This window comes from Nycticebus coucang, chromosome 11 (genome assembly GCF_027406575.1).
Source record: "Nycticebus coucang isolate mNycCou1 chromosome 11, mNycCou1.pri, whole genome shotgun sequence".
NCBI lineage: Eukaryota > Metazoa > Chordata > Mammalia > Primates > Lorisidae > Nycticebus > Nycticebus coucang.
Window position 1 is genome coordinate 48,542,592 of NC_069790.1, and position 15,388 is coordinate 48,557,979.

Sequence of the window (15,388 nt, forward strand, 5' to 3'; positions counted from 1 at the left end):
TGGAAAATAAAAATGAGATGCTAGGCAATATACTCATTTGCAGTTTTATCTTTATCTCAGTTCCTAATTTGTATCTTCTAACAGTTTAATAGATTGAGTTTTATTTGAGAGATGTTTTCTGGAATATGCTGTTGGAACATCAGACATAAAAGTTTTATATCTCCTTCCTTAATAATACAATGTGAATCAGTCTAAAGTCATACCCATTAAATCTTGCTAATGCCACAATATTTCAACAGATAAAACAGAAAGAAAGAATTTCCATCTATCCGTTACTCTACAAAGTAATGACAGGAAAGATCATGTCATTGTGTTTTCAGTTATAGTTGCTGAATAATAAAAATGTAAAGATTTACTTTTGACAGTCATTTTTCAGTTTATCAAGATGGAAAAATGCATTTCTTCTAGAAATATTTTAATAACTTTATTATATTTTAAATTCTAGTGTTATTTGCTAAAGCCATTGATAATATTGGATATGATTGGGATTGTTTTAATTTATTGTACTTTTACAAATATTTTTAAATAGTTTGATCATAATACCATTGATTTGGAAATGACTTTTTACATTTTTACCATTTGATTCTATTTATTAAATTGTTACTTTTTAAAGGAAAACAAATTGTTACTGGCCTGATTAGGAGGATTTTTTTTTTAGATATCTCATCCCAGTTCTGGTAAATTTATTTTTTAACTGTGCCATAAGAAAAAAGCAAATGGGGGCGGTGCCTGTGGCTCAGTGAGTAGGGCGCCGGCCCCATATGCCGAGGGTGGAGGGTTCAAACCCAGCCCTGGCCAAACTGCAACAACAACAAAAATAGCCGGGCGTTGTGGCGGGCGCCTGTAGTCCCAGCTGCTCGGGAGGCTGAGGCAAGAGAATCGTGTAAGCCCAAGAGTTAGAGGTTGCTGTGAGCCGTGTGACGCCACGGCACTCTACCCAAGGGTGGTACAGTGAGACTCTGTCTCTACAAAAAAAAAAAAAGAAAAAAGCAAATGGGATTTGAAATATATTTCAACTAAAAACAGTGAAAGGGGCTTATTTCTCCCATCTCAGATCATAATAAAAGTCAAAGTATGAGGTTTTAGTAGATCAATGCAATCTATTTGAAGACTGGCTATGCTTTTCAAAATTTCAGTGAACACATAATTGCAAGAGGGACTTTACCTAACAATTGCAATCAGTGTAACCTGGCTTATTGTACCCTCAATGAATCCCCAACAATAAAAAAAAAAAAAAAAAAAAATTCAGTGAACACTATTGCAAAGTACTTTTTCAATTATCTGTTGGATTCTCCGCTGCATCATGCTCAATACTATAATATCAGAAATATATTCAAAGCCTACCATTGGCATCTTCTTTCTGTCTTTAATATCACATCTCACAAGTGAAAAAATACCATTTGGCCCATCTGCTCCCCAGGAGATTATCTGAGACTAATTCCCACTTTTGAAAATTTTTTCATTGTATCCTGCTCATCATACCAAATTTATAATCCCATTTTTAAATGTTTTCTTTACTTACAATAAGATTATGTAAAATGCATATTCTCTGACTCATCACTTTCTCTCCTAGAAATACACCCAACAGAAATTTATGCATATGTTCACCAAAATACATGTTCTAGAATGTTCAGAAGCATTGTTAATAATGGCCCCATATTGAAAACTACCCAAATGCTCACCAACAATAGAATGAATAAATAAGCTATGGTAGATAATGCCACACATCAATGAGAATGCACAACCTTCACCAACACACAGCAAAGGGACGACTCTCACATTACAAAGTAGGCTGAAGAAGGAAGGCTGGCACAAATAGCTGTACACTATATGGATCCATTTACATAAAAATTTTATAAAGTAAATCTGTTCTACTTTGCAGGAAGTCAGTAAGAAGGGGTAGTGGCTAGAAAGGGACACGAAGGAAGGTTCTGGAGAGTTAGTTTCTTGAGAATGTTCAGGGAACTTTACACTTAGGAAAGATGCACTTTTGTGTATGCAGTTAAATTGAAAGTTAAAAGCAAACAATGAGTATCTTTGACAAGAATATAGGAGATAATATGTAGACAGCTATGCCACACATCTGTTTTTCTTCTGCATTTTGCTGGTTTCACCTGGCTCATATAATAGTGTTCCAACACACTTTCATAGACCAAAATGAGCACAAGTAAAACTGGTGAAACCTGAGTGATCTCAGTGGATTGTATTAGTATCTTAGTTGAAAGCATATGCTATGTCTGTAGGCTGCGTGCCTGTCTTCTTCAGAGAAGTTTCTCTTCAAGTTACTTGCCCACCCTAAGATGGGAACACTTGTTCTTTTCTTGCTCATACATTTGAGTTCTCTGTGGATTCTGGTTATAAAACCTTTGTCGGAGACTTACTGCAAATATCGTCTCCCATTCTGAGGGGTGTCTGCTTGCTTTACTTACTGTGTTCTTGGCTGTGGAGAAGCTTTTTAGTTTGATCAGGTTCCAGTAGTGTATTTTTGATGCTGCTTCAATTGCCCGAGGGGGTCCTCCTCATAAAATATTCGCCCAGGCCGATTTCTTCAAGAGTTAGCCCTGCACTTTCTTCTAGTATTTTTATAGTTTCATGTCTTAAGTTTAAATCTTTAATCCAGTGAGAGTCTATCTTAGTTAATGGTGAAAGGTGTGGGTCCAGTTTCAGTCCTCTATAGGTCGCCAGCCAGTTCACCCAGCACCATTTGTTAAACAGGGAATCTTTCCCCCAGTATCTCAAGAATGGAAGAAAAAGTATCCAATGTACTCAGCCCTACTATGAAACTAATTTATAGCTTTCATATGAAAGCTATAACCCAACTATAACCGAAGAATATGGGGAAAGGGAGAAAGGAGGAGAGGGGAGGGGGGAGGATGGGCAGAGGGAGGATTAATTGGTGGGACCACATCTACGGTGCATCTTATAAGGGTACATGTGAAACTTACTAAATGTAGAATATAAATGTCTTAACTAACACAATACTAAGAAAAGCCAGGAAGGCTATGTTAACCAGTATGATTAAAATTTGTCAAATGGTATATAAAAACAGGGTATGGTGAAAAAAAATTAAAAAAATAAAAATAAAAAAGACATCATATTCTACTTACCATTGAAGAAACTGGTGAAAGTATACAAAGAACCTCTCTCTGTTATTTCTGGCAATTGCATGTGAAACTACAAATTTCCTGCTTTTCAAAAAGTTAAATTTAGAAAAATAGGCAGAGATTAATAAACAAGAAAATATATTAATTCCAAAAAATCAGATCCTATCCCAAGTGAACTCTATCAGAAGGTTGGAGGGTGGTAGAAGCCTTTAACATGTGTTCCAGGTAATTTATGATTATTCAAGGCAAGGAAATGCTGGCTAGTAAACTGGCTGGCATTTGAGCACTATCTCAATCAAGGGTGGTTTGGGCACAAGCTGATAGATTAAATTTGCAATGTGGTTTAATGGTGGTCTGATTTTCCCGTAATTAAAGAAATCAAAGCTTATTGGTTCTTTTCAAATCTACCCAAAAATAAAAGGAATAAAATACTTAGGAGTTAAGTATAACAAACTAAGTTCAAGACTTATACACTGAAAACTGTGAAACACCATTGAAGGAAATTAAAGACGGTCTAACTAAATGGAAAGAAATGCTGTGTACTTGCATTAAGATGGCAATACTCTCAAATTGATCAGTGGATTTGATAATTGATTAACAGATTTGATGCAATTTCTGACTAGCTTCTGTTTTTTTTGAAGAAATTAAAAATTTGATTCTAAAATTTATACAGAAATACCAGGGACTCAAAATAGCCAGACTAATTTTAAAAAGAACTAAGCAGGAAGACTCACAATTCCTGATTTCAAAAGGCGCTGCAAAGTTACAGTAGACAAGACAGTGTGGTACTGGCATAAGACTAGACATAGACGTGAACGGAATGAAATTTAGAATACAAAAATAAACTCTTACATTTATGGTCAGTTGATTTCTAACAAGAGTGTCAAAACAATTCAATGAGGGAAAAAAAGGCTTTTTAACAAATGGATTTAGGATACCTCAATAGCCACACTCAAAAGAATGAAGTTGGACTCCTACTTTTCATCATGCACAAAAATTAACTCAAAATAAAAAAAAATCTAAATTTAAGGACTGCAGCTATTAACTTCTTAGAAAAAACCTTGGTGTTAGCCATTATGGCCGTGGATTAGGTAATGATTTCCTAGATATGACAGCAAAGCACAAGCAACCAAAGAAAAAAATAGATAAATGGATTTCATTAACATGTAAAACTTTTGTTCTTCAAAGTGTACTTAAATAAAAAAGATAGATAATAAAAAGCATGACAAGGCTTTGTAGACATTGGAGCATTCATACATTGCTAGCAGAATGTGAAATTGTGCAGTCATTTCAGAAAACAAGTTAACATTTCCCAAAAAAGTTAGGTACAGAGTTACCATTTGACCAAGTAATTCCCTCCTAGATATATATCCAAGAGAACTGAAGATTTATATCCACATAGAAACTAGTATACACATTCCATAGCAGGATTTTTCTTATTTAGCCATCCAGTGAATGACTAAATAAAATGTTGTATATCCGTACAATGAAACATTAATTATTCATAGAAAAAGAAAATACTGGTACGTACTACAAAGTAGATCAAACTTGACATTATTGTAAGTGAAAGAACCCAAGGCCAATCATGAAAGTCCCCATAATATTTGATTTCATGTAGATGAGATGTCCAGGATAGGCCAATTCATAGAGACAGAACAAAAATTACTGATTGATATGAAATGAGGGAGGGGAAAATGAGAAGTGACTGCCAGCAAATGTAGGGTATTTTTTAGTATGATACAGATGTTCTAAAATCAGATCAATGATGTTTTCAAGTACATGTACACTAAAAACCAAAACATGAGCTGATTTGCTTGGTACACCAATTATATCTCAATAAAATTTCTTTAAACCTACTTAAGTGTTGTGGTGTAAATTGTTTATATTACAATCATCTTCAAAATGAAATTTCTGCTGTTAAGGTAAAATGGTAAGGCAGAGTGTTACATTGCACCAGAAATGACCTTTCTCCAAAGGCAAACTATTACAGAGGTCAGCCATATATTTGATTCTTGACTAGAGGAATTTTGCCTTTCCAAGTAGTTGCCTTGAGAATAATAATAAATTGGTATTGTGAAATGCCAAGTTATAGTAAAGGACTATTCAAGAAAAACACTCCCATTTTCCAAACCAAATCTGTAGACAATTTAACTGCGATTTGTTAGAATTAGTACTTGACTAGACCTTAAAGAACCTTTCCCCATCTCTTATTGTGTGACATTGGACTTGTCAGTCATCTCTCTGCATTCCTTTTGTTACTGGGCCACTAGAATATCAATCCCTACACAATACATTTACAAGATTTTCAAAAGGATCGGATGGATATAATATATGAAGGTGCTTTGAAACTGACAGCACTGTAAAAATATGAGGCACTATTTATATAACACCTCTCATTTTTCTCCTGCAGACTTGATTTTGAAAGGAGGGGAAACATAAGGTGCAAAGTTAGATGGTTTCTTTCTGGATGTTGATTAAAAGGGGCTGACTTTCCTTATTGAGGAAAAACATCTCATGGACTCAGAACATTGAACTTACGTGACATCAGCAGATAGGTTTTTATAGAAAACTATGTTATAATTATTTTAACATATCATTCTTGCAGCATGAGAATGATTACAGTAGCAGACAGGTTATTGTCAATTAAGCACGAGCTGTCAGAAAGTCAGAAATGTTTAAATGTGGTGAGCCTTAATCCTAAGCAGATCATATGGCAGCTGCTCAGCTGTTATTTTAACAGAGTCGTCATATGTGTGTGTCATTTTCCTGCAGAATTTGATTTGAGTCTCTTAACAACGGAGACACCTCTGCATTACATGCTGCTGTCAAGGCAGACTTGGAAGCTCTAAATGAGCTAGCATGGTGGGTGGCGGTGGGAGAGTGACAGGTGCAAAGAGATGGTTCTCATCTCGTTTTCCTGCACGCAGGGTACATTGAGGAGGCCTGCATCATCCCCTGCCCCTCGGACTGCAAGCTCAGCGAGTGGTCCAACTGGTCGCGCTGCAGCAAGTCCTGTGGGAGCGGAGTCAAGGTTCGTTCTAAGTGGCTTCGAGAAAAACCTTATAATGGAGGAAGGCCTTGCCCCAAACTGGATCATGTCAACCAGGTATTTTCCATTATTGAGCATATCAGGACAATTGCTGAAATTCACAATGATGTATTTTTTTCTCTAAAATGGAGAAGGGTAAATGATAGGTCCTGAATAAAAAATTTGACCCACTGTATTTTTTAGAATGTCTTAGTAAATATGTGTGTTATTAAATTTTCACCTTAAATATATGTTATTAAAATCCCCACTTTAGATATATTGTCTGTCTTTTCTCTGGATATTCAGTACCCTGCAAGTGTATGAATATTAATATAATTCAGTAGAGAGAAAAACAACACCTATCTTTGAAATAATGTCAAGGTATTTAATCTGTCGTGAAATTGTATGTAATTCATGAGCTGAGATTATCTTATTCTCACAGCTCCCCTAAATGCTCAGAAAAAGTATATCAACTACAAACTAAATTAAAATGAAAGCAAATATATGGGTTTGGCTCTAAAATTAGAAAAAATATATATCTTTTATGTGTTTAAATTTGTTTGCTATAAAATAAATTTAGGAAAAGGAAATATAAAGAAGGCACCAAAATAGCTGTCAAATTAGTCACCAGTCATTTTCAATTTCATTTGGAACTTTATTTGACTTTGGATGCATGCTTTCTTAGCTTCTGTTAATAATTGTTGCTCATATTCTGTTGAAGATAAAAAGTAAAAAGGCTAATGGGAGAATTGTGACAGATTTAAATGAAATTTAAATTTAAGTGTATTGGGTTTGGCCTTTATGTAAATTAACAAAAAAATGAATTTCATATACTATGTGTAGATGTTCGGTTGTATATTTTAATTTAAGTCACAAGAAGTGAACCACTTCCTTAAATATGTAGAAATGTTTCATTCTGTCTAATTTTCATCTCCAAACACACTGCTTACCAGCCCACATACTTTTCTGCCTAAATTAACCTAAATTTATTCATAAAACACTTTAGAGAAAATATAAAAAGAATTTTTTGATGAAATAAATAAATATGAGACAGAGAAGTAAATTTTATAGAAAGTGCTCTCAAAGAATCTTAGCTTTTGGGTGGCGCCTGTGGCTCAAGGAGTAGGATGTCGGCCCCATACACTGGGAGTGGCTGGTTCAAACCTGGCCCTGACCAAAAACTGCAAAAAAAAAAAAAAAGAAAGAAAGAAAAAAAGAATCTCAGTTTTTCCAAAGTGAAGTTGCTGACTTTTAGCCTTTTAATGCAACTGAGGGTGAGTAATGTACTCCACTGCTGCCATCTACTGGTTGCTGAGCTTCCCTGTCATAGAGCATCTCACATTTCTAAAGACACTACTGAAATTTCCCAAGAAAATTCAGTTCCATGCTTCTAATTATGTAATTGTAAGACAGAATAACTGGAATAAAATGTGTATGATACAAAATAATATTTATCTACAAAGTTTGAAACCTTGAATTTCCAGTAGAAAATTTAATTTTAACAAATAAGTTATGGTCCATAGTCCTAATACAGAGAAATTCCACACATGCTCATCCCCATTTAACTTTAGTGTACTACATATATGTGTACACCAAGTCAGATCTGCAATTAAAGTAGGCTGTTTGCCTCAGCATTTTCTTTAGTGGTTACTTTCTAAAGGTTCAAGATCTGTGTTAAACTGTCTTTGTTGTGACAAGTCTTTAGGGCAAACAATTTCTCTGTGTCACTTCCCAATTTTGATATAATCTGGTACTGAATTTGAGAGGGGCATTTGTGTACTTTTTATCAGACTACTATAGGTTTATCAAGACATTAATAATTAAAAAATTGAAGCTAAAACAAAAGATAGTCAACTATTGAATATATGACATTGAGAATAAATGTTCCACAAAAAATAGAAACTACTAGGGATGTATGTATTAGTAAAATGTCTAAGAACGGTAAAGAATATGTAAAATTTTGTGTTGTTCTTAAAAATTGTAAATCACATAGATTTTTACTGCAGGTATACGTTCTTCAATAAAATAATTGGTGGCCCATTGGCTTGAAAATGGTCTCCAAAGGTCTATTTTTCAGTTGACAAAGCAAATCCTCAAATCCTCATTTCCTACAAACAGATAGATGTATTGATTGAGATAAATCAGTGGGTATATCCATCTATAAATGGATCGCCAGAGAGATACTAATCTGTTCACAAGTTGGATCACAAGTTATTTTCAATCATATAATTTGCAATTGCTGTTTGTAATACTCATTTGTGTATCTTCCTTAAAATGTTCTAATCCTTTATTCAAAAAAGTAGGCTTCTATCTATGGATAACAATATTTGAAATGTACCCCACAAGTTCTTCTCATAATATACTGATATTTTTATTTATCTTTGTTTTTCTCTCTTTTCTTCACTCCTGCTGAACACGACCCCAGGCACAGGTAAGAACCTTTAAATCTCATGGTTTTTAATAGAATGCTTTTTCTTAAAAAAAATTTATGATTCTGAGAGTGCTTTGCTTTTCCTGCTATTTTATGTTTTATAGGAAGAAAATACCACATTTTTCCATTAAATTTTTTTTTCTGTAGCTATTCCCTTTTTATTTGCTAGCACAGTTACCTGCATTTCATTATTTTTAATACCAGGGCCTGAGGTGATGGAGTGGGGTAAACAAGCTTCACTAGACTAACCTTGACAAGGCAATGACACCCCTTATTAAAACTCTCAGGCTTTTCAGAGGGAGAGGGAAATAGTTCAGGTGGGTTGAAAATGGGCGGGTGGAGATTGCTCTGAACTGATCTGTATTCACTTCAATTTAGGAGATTAAAATGAAAGCCATGAGGGCATTAGAGAAAACAGCATTTCCCCTTCCCTACAAATTGCAGGGTAATGTTTTCCCCTGTGCTATTTAGTTCCATTTTAACATAGCACCCAAATGTGAGTGTGGTCACTCATGGGGATCATTGTAGAACCTGATGCCAACATTGCATATTTTTTATTTCCATTTGGATAGGTTCGTTGTATTCATTTTACTTGGGATCTTAGCCCACTAAAATTGACACAAATGAATGGGTCCAATGGGCTATTGAAATCTACATATTCAGTAATTATTTACATAAAACAGTTACAGATTATAGTTTGTGTGTGTAAAATACCAGATTATGAAAATATCTTAAAATATTTTGCCTTCATGTTTGAGCATGCTTTGTTGCCGTGGATTGTGGGCCATTTATTTCCTTTATTTAGTCCTTCTTCTCATTGAGAAAAGAGCACAATTGGTTCATTGCTCTAAAAAATCCTGAAACTCAAGCATACTTCCAAAACGTGGGATTTGTGGACACCAGAGCACAGACAATTTGCTTTCCTTCATGCAGCCTTCATGGCTTGGGGCTGTAGTTATGCAGGGAGACCCATTTCAGACCTTGCCTTCAATCTCAAATGAGGATTAATTTTAAGATGACATTTTAAAGAATTATTTATCTTTCAATTTAATTTAGACACAAAACACAAGAAAAGTAAATTTTTATCATCACACATATTTATCTGGAAAACAGGCCAAATTACATTTACATGAAAAACAGCTATATTTATATACCCATCTAATTCATCCACTCACCTGCTTGAACTCAACAAATTCATAATAAGTGCCCAGCATGTGAGTACTCTGAGCTTAGTATTGAAGAAAGACAAAACTGTGAGCAAAATCGGTGGTCTAGGAAATCGTAATACAGTGTGGTAAGGGTCAGCACAGGAAAATGAGTAACCCATCTGTTGCAGTCCAGTGGATCAGATCTTCCCCTGCAACACGCTGGCAAGAGCCACAGGCTACCACAGGGCTCGCCTCAAGAGAGTTCTCTCTACTGCTGCTTTAGAATAATGAATGGGGTGTGGAAGTAGCTTACCAGTGAAGCAATGATTGTTGTGGTGTAAGAGTCTTCCCCAGCACTCCCCTAGGATTGCCTGATCACTGAGACCCATGCATGTGTGTGTGTTTCAGGTGTATGAGGTTGTCCCATGCCACAGTGACTGCAGCCAATACATTTGGGTCACAGAGCCCTGGAGTGTCTGCAAGGTGACCTTTGTGAATATGCGGGACAACTGTGGTGAGGGCGTGCAAACCCGGAAAGTGAGGTAAGGCCAAACCTAATTGCACAGAGGAGCAAGACCCACAACCATCTTCCACTTCCACATGTGCCGTCATGAGCTCTCCTCCCCAGCCTCCTGGTTAAATGTATCTTTAGCTTTGTTTTTAGAGAATGTGTTCATGGAAAACTCTAAGAGGATGTGCTTCAAGCAGCAGTTTATAATACTTCTAATTTAGGAAGCTTCACTTCAGGATACTCTTGAAGAGAAGGAACATCATGCTGAATCTGGATGAATGCAGATTTACAATCCCAATTCCTTTTTTTCTTAAAAGCCAAATATATTTCTAAGTGGATTTTTAAAAATAATCTGCTTTAAATTCTTGCTCCTTTTTATCGAACTGGCTCAGCCAGAGACATCTTCATTGGAACCCTTGACAGCCTCTTGCTTCTTACTCGTTCTTTTTTAGCTGCCCAGTAGGGCGGCCACTAGCCACATCTGATTCCAACCATACCGATTTAAATTTAAACTAATTACAGTTATGTAGAACTAAAAATGCATCTCCTCAGGCATCCCAGGCATATTTCAAGTGCTCAATAGTGACATGAGGCTAGCAACTCTCTGTTGGACAGCAGAGATTGTATTTTCATAATTGCAGAAAAATCCAATGGACGAACAGGGTTGGATGTCCCATGTACCCCTCCTTGTGGGTAACTCTGTAAGTTACTCTAAACAGAGAAATTGTCATATTCATGGGAATTCCCTAGGCATTAGGGAATTAGGCCTAGGGAATTCCCTAATTCCTCTAATGTCGAGCAGTCAACACTGGAGACTTGGAAAGGTGGGAGAGTACGAGGGGGCTGAGAGATGAGAAATTGCCTGATGGGTACAATATGCACAATCTGAACAATGGTTAAAACGAAAAACCCGGATTTCACCACGACAGAATATGTCCATGTGGCAAAACTGCACTTGTACACATATACCCTAAGTTTATAAAAATTGTTTGACAAACAAAAACAGAACTTGTTATGAAGTTCATACTCACCCATCACCTAATCTTTGTGAACTTAAGGTTTAAGACAGGCATCCTCAAACTTTTTAAACAGGTGGCCAATTCACTGACCCTCAGACCATTGGAGGGCTGGACTATAGTTTAAAAAAATAAAAAAACACTATGAACAAATTCCTATGCACACTGCACATATCTTATTTTGAAGTAAAAAAACAAACGGGAACAAATACAATCACACCACCTTATGTGGCCCGCAGGCCGCAGTTTGAGGACCCCTGGTTTAAGATATTCATTAATTTTTTTCAATAGGACATTAGAACAAATGAGAATTTATATCATAAACCTTTACATATAAACCTATGTATAACTTAACTTACAATAAAAAGCTTTCTATTTCTTATTCCAGTAGCCCATCTGAACTCTCAAATTATTTTTTCCTGACGTGAGATAGGGTGGTGGTGGGAGGTGATGAATAGAGAGAGAAAAAGAAGAAAGGGAGATTCTGTTTTCCACTATTCTCCTTCCAAATTAAATTTTTTCATAAAAAATTTAAAATATTTTTATATATTAATAATTTGATCAGGTTAGTTGTTTTTATATGAAAAATAGAAATTATAATGAAAGAACTGGATTGTGGTTTTGTTTTCAGCTTTCCCTTCAATTATCTGTGTACGTTGTCTCTTTTTGCTTTGTAAATATTCTCAACATTTCCAAACGTATGCTAAACAAAATAACTTTTCAGGCCAATTTACTTTTTCAGTAAACCTCTTTAATGCAAATAGAGAAACGAGGAAGTCAGTATTGATCATGATCTCTGGTCAGGTAATAATGTTCCTGTTTGTTGCTGATTGAGTAGTACACCTCCCTAACCAAATCCTTTGCTAATTGAGGTCAAAATGTCCTGTTTCGATGCAAGCATTGGGTGACATTTCAAGATAGATAAGTCTATAAAAAAAAGCAGGTTTAAGCATATTCAATCACATTCTTTCTCTTTTAAGAGAGTTGGACTTACCAAGCTGGTAGAAGTGGTTTGCTGGTAAGCAGGGATTTTTTTTCTTCATTGACATCTTTTAGAATTATCAGTACCTGGTAATAACAAAACACAGACAGATTCAGTCACTGTTGTTGTCTTTTAATTTTCTGCAGACGATCAATGAAGCTTCTTACAACAGCACCTGTGGTGGGCCTCTGCTCTGCCTTTTACTTCCGACTTCCTTCTACACTATGTATTTTGAACACAATTCAGTTTTCCCAGAGCATAATTCTTGCTCCTTAGAAAAGAGAAAGGCTTCCTTTGGGCTCAGAACTTGATCCAAATATTTATTCTGTATGTAGGGTGATGTTTAAAATTGTCGATACCAAATAAAATAAATAAAACCTATAAATAGTCTAAATGCAGACAGTAAGGATTTTTCAGCAATTGTGGTACATTCAAGCAGTGGAATTCAAAAATAGAAAATAAAGCAACTATTTTTTTTCTTGAAAAAGTAGTTAATGACACAAGATGTTCATACTATCTATAGTATTGTTTTTTAATGGTATAAATAATAGATAAAATTTACTCCTATTTTACAAAATAAAAGTGTATGTTTAAATTAATAGTCTGTTAAATTTTTTTAAACAAATAAATATAGTCTATTAAGGAGAGTGATTATCTCTGAGTGATAGAATTATGTGAATTTCTATTATTTCTTCTGATTTTCTTAAAATGAATATGGTACCTAGATAATACAAAATGAAGGAGAAAATCTATTGAAAATGAAGATTTATGTTCGTAACTACTTAATACAGGATTGGACATCTATTCTTAGCTTTGCATCAATAGGAAATCTTACAAGTTTATCCTTATCTGTTGTATCAGTACCTATCATGAATGTAATCTTTTCATAGCAGCAGAAACTTTTGAGCATTGAAATGCTTGTCTGCCCCATGTCCTCTCTAAGCTGCTATCAACAGAACATTTTTTAAATGCTATTGGAAGTAGAACTTTTTCCTGGGAAACTAAAATTCTCCCAAAGAGATTCATAATTTGACTTTCTCTTTCAACAATGAAATTACATAAATATCTACCTCTTCACATTTGGGGGATTTTTTTATGTATTTATCCAGTATATTAAAAAATGCAGAGGTATGTATTTATACAGATATTTTTTAGGCTGTGCACCCAAGTAAGACATGACCAACAGCACAATCTTCCGGTCATAGAATGTGCAAACAGGGCAAGGACATTTCTCTTAAATTCAGCAGCACTGTATAGAAAGATGATCTTGCAGAGGAGATTTGTGAACATCTCTACTGATTGTAAATCCCTGAGAAAAGCTGAGATTTCAGGTATAATTGGTAATGTAGTTTGATTGACATTTTAAACATTGGAGTAGGTTTGAGAGGTGTGAGAGTTCAAGCCTTCTTTTTTGTCTCCCAAACCCATCAAGTTGGCTGACCTTCTCCATTTATAGATGAGGGATAAAGTTTTTCTCTTCTACTGTCATACTGGAGTGCCAAGAGAGATTATTACATATGAGAAAATAAAGTCTGATACTAACCACACTAATCAGACTAAGAAATAAAGAACCCTTCATGATGGCATGCAACAGAAAAAATGCATTATCAATATAAAGTTGGAATTTATTCTACTAAAAAGAAAACTAACAATTGTTAAAAAGGTCAAGAAATAGGAAGACCCAAATAAGCACATTTAGAGAATTTGTGCTATCACAGATGTAATTGTCTTTTCCTTTTGGGGTTTCTTTTAAGTAGCTGACATTACTTTCTAAATGACAGAACAAATTAATAAATACCTCTAGTTGTCTTTGAAAATCCTCAGTGAAACCTCTCACTTGGAGATTTCAGTGTGCCTGGTCTTTCACCATATGTGACTCAACTCTATCTTTCCATAGAATCCACCACTTTCTTGAGAAGAAAAAATGAATTATATGTGTTATATCAATCACTTTGGACCACTCTTCATTAGTTTCTGCCTCATATGAGTATAAATGACCTTTTCCTTTCAGAGAAAGATCACCTGACATGTGGAGTATAAACATATACACAAAGATTATGTTTTATACTCAGAGATTATGATTGTGCATCCAATCATATATCCTTAAATCATGCAGAAGCACTACAAATACTGAGGGAGGCAGTGATCCTTTTAAGTCTTCATTTTTGGAGAATTTTATTCATTAGATACAAAGCTACCTTCCCCCCATCACCATGATGATGTCTTAAGGAGAACCACCTATCCTACGGATTGGCCATTATTCTGATCATCCTGGGTTTTTTGCTTCTAAAATGTATGTACGGTCTCTTGTAGGTGCATGCAGAATACAGCAGATGGCCCTTCGGAACACGTAGAGGATTACCTCTGTGACCCTGAAGAGATGCCCCTGGGCTCCAGAGAGTGCAAATTACCATGCCCTGAAGACTGCGTGATATCTGAATGGGGTCCATGGAACCAATGTGTTTTGGTGAGATGATTGTACCATTTTATTAATATAGAACTTATTTAATTTCTTTTTTATTCTATCAACAAAGCAAAGGCAAAAGAGTTTACTTAATTTATTACCACTGAAGGTATTATTAATATAATAACGTCAATGTATAAAATACATTTGTGTGCCGTATTTACCCAAGCTTGGTGTGTTTCCTTGGTCTCTTCATCCTCTGTGTCATTTAAAGTCAGCAGTGTTTCCACTCACATGGAAACAGTGAGCTTGTGAGCTTTATGCTTCTTCTCAACCCATCCTCCTAACCCAGCACAAAAAGCCTTCATTTCGCCTTATAAATACACAGCATGTTAAAAAAAACTGCAGTGATAATGATTCCCTCCAGGTAAAAGAGAAAATGAGTGAGTGCTAGAAAAGGTACTTTAATGGTGTCAGGTTATTATCATCCCTTGCTATTTGCCCGATGCATTTTATTGAAATGGTGGGAATGATCGTTCACATGGTGAGGGTACTGCAGCTGGGGGATTGCCACTGAAAAGCAAAACATCCTGCATAAGAGACTGAGGAGAAAGAAGAAAGCTGCATGTCAGTGAATTCCTTTTTGCACAGGACTCTGGGCCCCTCTGGGCCTGGAAAGCCAGCTGAGCATTTCAAGTCACACAAAGCTTCTAGATAACAACAACCAGTAGGGGCTTTTCCATGGCACCTGGGAAGAGAGTCAT

At 35.5% G+C, this 15,388-nt stretch overlaps 1 protein-coding gene across 1 annotated transcript in view; it reads left to right on the top strand.

Moving 5' to 3' along the window:
* Positions 1 to 15,388, top strand: part of THSD7A (thrombospondin type 1 domain containing 7A) — a 466,447-nt gene that overhangs the window by 420,028 nt on the left and 31,031 nt on the right. Inside the window, exons 14-17 of the mRNA XM_053609606.1 lie at positions 6,032 to 6,210; positions 8,558 to 8,563; positions 10,120 to 10,253; positions 14,534 to 14,687. Coding sequence (XP_053465581.1) covers positions 6,032 to 6,210; positions 8,558 to 8,563; positions 10,120 to 10,253; positions 14,534 to 14,687 — 473 coding nt within the window. The remainder of the gene's footprint in view (positions 1 to 6,031; positions 6,211 to 8,557; positions 8,564 to 10,119; positions 10,254 to 14,533; positions 14,688 to 15,388) is intronic.